We start from the raw sequence: 7,051 nt of genomic DNA, 5'->3' as shown, positions 1-7,051 counted from the left end.
GTCCATATTTATGCTTTAATACTGATAAACACGCATGCGTTTTATTTCATGGTCCTAAAGGGATCTGATGAATCATTTCAGTTTGTTTTTTTTTTTTTTCTTAGACCCTGAGCATAAAGGCTGCGGGAGTGAGCCTAGATCCCAGTCACCGATGTGGAAGGCAGCTGAACTAAACTCACAGAAACCACACTTTACCGTTTTAGTCATTTATTAAACTAAAAATGACTCATAACTTGTATTTTTTTGTCATAAAAAGGATGTATTTCTTTGCAAAAGGAAAGTCAATCAATCAATCATAATTTATTTAAATAGTGCCAAATCATAACAAAACTTATCACTTATAGAGCAGGTCAAAAACAGACTGTCAAACCAATTTACAGAAACTCAACAGAAGCAGAAAGTGCGTCTAATGGTGCATTTGTATCCCCAAGGCACTACTGCGCATGCGATTAAAAAATATTGAATTATTACAGAAATAAAAGAGGGTTACATGAGGTAAATTAAGTCCATTCTTGTTTGTTTTCACTGGATAATAAACAGAGTAATTGTTAAAGATGTTAGGAAAACAATCTGGATGGAAATAGTGGTTATTATTACCTGCTGATACCGAAATCAGAAAATGTGATTTAACCCTTTCATGCATTAATTATGAGAACCTTAGATAAGATTTTTTTCTTGAGTGTTTTTATTCCTCCATAGGCATGAATAAAACAATGTGATCAAGGTTTTTTTTTTTCTTTTTTCTTTTTTTCATGGAGTTACAAAAATGTCCATGCATTTAATTTTTGAAGTAAAGAAACGTGTTTAAAACCCAATATCAGAAAGTGATATGAAAACAATGAAATAAAATAAAAATCTGATGTTTTCTCACATTTTAACATATTCTAATGCTAATTATTACTCTTTTCAAGGAGATAATATGCAAAAAAAAAAAAAAAAAAAAAAAAACACCTTTTTTTCCCTAACAGATGACATTTGATTTCCACTCAAACATGTTAGTGCAGATCAGGTTTATCTAGAACAGTGCAGTTACAGTCATGGTCTGAATGTCAGTGTATTATTATTATGGGATGGCGCATAAGTGTCCACTGTGTTGGCTGATATGGAACTAAAACAACAAAACCCATGAATATACAAGAGAATAGCTGGAGAATAACTGTCCACTGGAGTGACCACCGTGCATGAAAGGGTTAATTTTATTTTAATACTAAGAAATGAAAACTGTTTAAATGAAAAAAAAAAAAAAAAAAAAAAAAGGCAAAAGTGTTTTTTGCTTTTTTTTTTAGTTTGTTTGCTGGTGTTTGTTAGAGTTTGTCTTAAGTGCATATTTGAAAACCAGACAGTGGATGATGTTTATGTCTTCTATTTTGTGATGATGGCATATGTTGTACTGTCTGTCAAAATATCAATAAATAAATAAATAAATAAATGGAAAAAAAAAAAAAAGTGTTTTTATTCGTAAAACATCCAGTACTGATGGTGCGTAAAGTGATAAAGTGAAGCGCAGACTTTGTTGTATAATAATGTGATTTATATTGGCGTGCAGGAAAACAAATAGGTGGAATTATCTGCAAGAGTTGATTGAAATCTGCTGTTTTAACGCCTTAGTGGACTTCAATAAGCGGTGGATGGCCTCAAGCGGAGCTCTAACTCCTCTCTCGTACTAATCATTGACTATATCTAAACGGCACATTCTCACATCACAAACTTATCTGTCAGCCGGCATGAGCATGTGTGAAGAGCCCATTGACTGTTAAATGCAATCAGTGCGTCCCATTAAGGGCTGAAGAGGGAATCCACGTTCCTCCACAGCCAGCGGCCCCACGACCCCCCACCACCACCACCACCACCACCACCTCCTTCCACTCAGCACATGTTGATTAGTGGTGTAAATATGCAATAAGTTCTCTCCCCCCTTCCTCAGGTTGAATAGAAGCGATAATGGGTCGTTATCTTATCCCGGTCAGGGGGGAAATGTTCCCGTGTTGTTGACCCGCACAGGAGAGCCTGGTGTCGGGGAGGAAACGCGCTGATCTGCTCCCCGTGGAGCACCGAGCGGAGGGAGGATAATGAGATGAAGCTATATATAATGGTTATAGGCGAGGTGGTGGAGGTCTGACATGAAAATATGGTTAATATTTATTTACACCGTGCAGTGAAGAAGAAGGAATAGACAAATACGCACAAGGATTGGATTTTACGCATCACTTTTACGCATCTCATATTTCAAATTTAGATCAATTTGAGTATTGTTTTTTATTTTGTTAATTTATATTATTGAATTATGCTGAATTAAAAATGTGTAGAAGATTATAAAAAAAAAAAAACAGACGTGGAAATAATTGTGTTGGTCATATATGGCCTGTTAGTGTGAACGGTGGAAATACGCACGGAATTAACTATTAGAACATGTGATGCATTTAAGGTGACTGTGAATAATACGGAGCCTATTTATATATTTAAAAAAAAAAGAAAGAAAGAAAGAAAGAAAGAAAGAAAGAAAGAAAGAATGTGTTATTTTTTGGAGAAGCTTAAAAGAATTCATATTGTGCCACAGCTATAATTTAGTTAATTAATTACATGTATCTTTTGGGACTTTCTTTCTGCTGTAATAATTTGCTCAATAAAATGTTTTCCAAATAAACTTCAACCAAAAAGTACAGTTTTATTGAGATTTTAAGATATTTTTTAAATGTTCGTTTTTCCCTTTTTCACCTCCTTCTTAAATGACTTGATGGAAATGGCCCATATCCGCCTCCTCATTGTAAACACTAATGGACTAAATGTGTTCCATAGATTATGATGCCTTCACTGACAAGGAAATAATCGGATTACTCTGTAAGGAAGGACTTCACTGACCGAGCAACGGAGTTTCCCAAAATCTGCAAACAGTGCGGATTATCTTAATTGAATTAATTCTCAATACACAGATCTGTGGCCGTTCACGCGGGGTGTTGCAGTTACTGATCCCAGAGCAGTCTCTCTCCGCCGTGACGTCACCCGGGTATAAAACCAGCCCTGCTCTCAGATGGTCCCGTCAAAAACCTCCAGTCCACATCCTAGAGACCCAGCTCCCGGAGCCGCGCGTCCTTTCCAAGTAAAAACCACTTCCATTGAGTCATCATGACGCACTTTTAGGGAACTTTCCACGGAAGCTCGGAGCTCTTTCGGTCCAGGACGTTTTTGTTTGAATTCATCAGCTTGAATCGTCTTAAAGTTTCCGTTTTGTTTTGTTTTCTTTTTTTTTTTTTTTTTTAATTTTCTCCCCTGTTTCTGATTCGCTCTGCACCGGGGTGATGCCCGCCGGGATGTTCAGCATAGACAGCATCCTGTCCGGTCGGCCGAGCTGTAAGGAGCCGCTGCTGCTGCACCGGAGCGGCCCGGTGGTGCTGTCCGCCGGCCTCACGGACTCTATTTACACCGACTACAACGGACTGTACTCAGCCACGTGCGGCCCGACTCCACCCGGGGTCCAGTCGGTGAACGGGACCAGGATAGGATATAACGGCTACTACTACGGACAGCTGCACGTCCAAGGCACCGGGGGAGGGCCGCCGTGCTGCGGCTCCGTGCCCGGCCTCGGCCCGCAGCAGTGCCCCTGTATCCCCGCAGGTAGGACGGCCCCGGCCCCTGACAGTGGGAGCGGCTTTTATTTCTAATATCACCTTTTATGCTTATATTTTATATGTGAAATAGTCAAAGATATAATATGATGGTATTTATTTAACTCGTGCAGACAGTTTGTGCGGTGTTTTCATTTTCTCAGTGGTTTAAAGAGCATGCGTGCGTAATTTGGACACCCACATTAGACACAGTATTATTCTAACATGAAGCCGGTTGTGTTTGCGTGTTTGTAACCGCTCGTGCATGCTGTTTGAGTAATATTTGCGCAAAAGAATGATGCGTCATATTACGGTGACATCTGCGTTCCAAGAAAATGACTCGGTTTCTACATCAGTATCTAAAGGTGACATGCAGATGCAGAACATGAGTGTTTATTCCAAATATGTGAAAGTCTCCTCGTGCTGTGATGACCGTGTTTGGTTTAATGCATCACTGTTGCGGCTCGTGTGTTTCCACTCTGTTGCTTCATGCGTGACCTATTTGTACACACAAAAAGACTGATGTTACTGCGTGTTTTACGCAAAACTAAACTCTGCCTGTCCTGTGTGTCTGAGTTTATTATTTTTCTTACGCATGAAGTCAAATCTCAAAGGCGAAGCTCATTCCGCAGTTTCTAATCTGCTATTTTCCGCATCAACCCAAACCAGAGTTTCCAATTTACGCACATCACTCACGGACACTGTTTACGCGCAGTGACGGTGTAATCGGTTCCACCCATGTGTGTTAATGTTTTCTGCGTCTGTCCCTGCAGGTTACGACAGCCCGGGTTCGGTTCTCATCTCCCCGGTCCCGCACCAGATGATGTCCTACATGAACATGGGCAGTCTGTCTCGGACCGAGCTGCAGCTCCTCAACCAGCTGCACTGCCGCCGGAAGCGGAGGCACCGCACCATCTTCACCGACGAGCAGCTGGAGGCTCTGGAGGGCCTGTTCCAGGAGACCAAGTACCCGGACGTCGGTACCCGGGAACAGCTGGCCCGTAAAGTCCACCTCCGGGAGGAGAAGGTTGAGGTCAGAGACGCTCTTTTTTTTTTTTTTTTTTTTTTTTTTAATGACACATAACAGCTTTGTAACCTTTCACCTCATGGATTTGAACAATTATCGCCTAAATCCACGACAATAAATAATATTCCGTCGATATTAACTTTGAAAACAGAGGATATTATCACAGAAAATAAATGAGAAAATTATTTTGTCTGTAAGATATTATAATTATTATATTTTAACCCAATGTTACAATACGTTATTGGATTATTATAGAGCTGTTGTTAAACTTTAAATTTACCTCAAGAATTAGTGAAGCGTTGCCATAATAATAACAATAAAATACTACAATTCAACCAAGATATAACCTACATGTTTGAATACTTTAACACCATAAAAAAATCGGATGAAATCAATATTCAGTCGCTTTAATATAAGTTTGCATTATGACAACATGCAAGTATTGAAATGTCTGTGACTAAGTCAAATTATTTTAGGAAAATGTAATAATAATAATAATAATAATAACAATAATAATAATAATAATAATGAAAGCGTTCTATGGATTTTTTGTTTTATCGCGAGAAAATAAGCAAAATTACGCTCAGCTTCCTCGCAGCGCTCTTGGGATGACATAAAATTTATTGGTCCCATATGGTGAATTTAATATGCTAATATAATAATAATAATAATCATAATAATAATAATAATAATAATAATATGTGGAAATGATACTTTAATATAAGCTGTTGGTGAAATGTCTAAATTGTTGGGAACAGGAGATGGATTCCGAATTACGCACGGTACGCACTGTTAAGGGGGGGGCAAACGAATTATGGTCACATATTATTCGATAAAAAAAATGAAGTAAATCGGTTAATGTGATGAAGCTGATGTAAAAAAAAAAAAAAGAAGAAGAAGGGATCGAGGATTTTTTAATTTTCATTTTGAGTCAAACTGTCACATATGGCACTAAAAATAAAAATAGTTAATTATAGGCCGATGTAAAATCTGATGAGTAAGGAATTAAAAAAAAAAAAAATACTGATAATACAAACCAGGCATTTAGGACATTAAAACTGTGCTTTCTTATCACGTTTAGGTGTGGTTCAAAAACAGACGCGCAAAGTGGAGGAGGCAGAAAAGGTCTTCATCAGAGGAATCAGAGAACTCTCAGAAATGGAACAAATCCACCAAAACGTCCGCGGAGAAAACGGAGGAGAGTAAAAGCGAAGTGGACTCGGACAGCTGATACTAAACGCCCCCCCCCATCCCCATCCTACCCCCCCCACCCCCACGTGACCCCCGTGACCCCGTGTCTGTACAGAACACAGTGGACTCGACCTGCTAGTGGTGTGACGACCCGAACCGTGTTGCCATGTTGCACAGTTGTACAAATCGACATTTTATTATGATTATTCTGTGGCCGCTATTTATATTTAATTTAATTTCTTTTTTTCTATATTATTAATATTTTTTATTATTATTATTTTGTTTGTAACCTTAGTGCCACGCCAGGTCACGTGACGCCCGGTGGCTTTAACTGACACGTCTGAATATATCGTAATGTTATATGTGACATTTTTATGGATATTAAATGTTGTAACTGGTGTTTTTTTTATTTTTCCTTTTCACCGCGCTCACATGTTGAGTCTGTTAGGAAAAAAGAAAAAAAAAAAAAAAAAAAAAAAAGGAAAAATAAGAAAAGTCTGTGCGCAGCGTCCGCACGCGCAGCTGTACTGAATATGATGAATATGCCCGATTTTATGTTATTTTATTTTGCAAAAATAAGAAATCCTACGTAAAAGCAAAACGAGTATACATTAAACTATAAATCAAACATCATCAATATGTTGTCTGGTATTTTTTAAAATTTTTTTATTTATTTATTTTCTCTGGTATTTGAAATAACCCCATGTTTTCCAGAACATCACGTCCATGTATATTTACATATAAATGGTATTTGGTGCGTGGGTTTTACAGGATAGTCCGTGGCTTCGGTTTTTAATTTATATCAGAGTTGCTTTTTAGAGGGAAAACAGAAAATAGCCCTTGTTATTTAAAAAAAAAAAAAAAAAAAAGAACAACAGCAAAACTACTACTAATAATAATTGTGTAAAAAAAAAATGCTGAAAATAGAAGTACTGACCTCTGTTTATCCTCATCTCACTTTGTAAAATACATATTGAAATGATAATATATTAAAAATATATAGGCCTTGTACATTGCAGTGTGTGTTGAACATATACCAGCTTAAGTCCAGTATTTTATGACTATGGAAACAATGACAAAATAATGAAATGAATTATGTCTTGTACTGTAATAACTACATACAAACATGGTTAAAGTGTCTGCAAAATGACAAAGGAAGAAAAACATCTGATATTTACATTCAGCTAAATATTGAAATAATAAAGGGTGACATCTTAGGGATTTTTAGGTA

General features: G+C 37.6%; 1 protein-coding gene across 1 annotated transcript; it reads left to right on the top strand.

Annotated features, from left to right (window-relative positions):
- Nucleotides 1–3,067: 3,067 nt before the first annotated feature.
- Nucleotides 3,068–6,419, top strand: gsc (goosecoid). The gene is made up of 3 exons (XM_030127286.1): nucleotides 3,068–3,612; nucleotides 4,376–4,635; nucleotides 5,711–6,419. Exons 1-3 carry the CDS (start codon nucleotides 3,297–3,299, stop codon nucleotides 5,858–5,860), a joined length of 726 nt encoding a protein of 241 aa, XP_029983146.1. The 5' UTR covers nucleotides 3,068–3,296; the 3' UTR covers nucleotides 5,861–6,419.
- Nucleotides 6,420–7,051: the final 632 nt, after the last annotated feature.

This window comes from Sphaeramia orbicularis, chromosome 22 (assembly GCF_902148855.1).
Source record: "Sphaeramia orbicularis chromosome 22, fSphaOr1.1, whole genome shotgun sequence".
Classification (NCBI taxonomy): Eukaryota; Metazoa; Chordata; class Actinopteri; order Kurtiformes; family Apogonidae; genus Sphaeramia; species Sphaeramia orbicularis.
This window is presented reverse-complemented; position numbering and strand designations above follow the sequence as displayed.

Coding starts and splice junctions, on each gene's coding strand:
- gsc (XM_030127286.1), top strand. CDS start 3,297: ATGCCCGCCGGGATGTTCAGCATAGACAGCATCCTGTCCGGTCGGCCG. Junction 3,613..4,375: donor GTGCCCCTGTATCCCCGCAG/GTAGGACGGCCC, acceptor CTGTCCCTGCAG/GTTACGACAGCCCGGGTTCG. Junction 4,636..5,710: donor TCCGGGAGGAGAAGGTTGAG/GTCAGAGACGCT, acceptor TATCACGTTTAG/GTGTGGTTCAAAAACAGACG.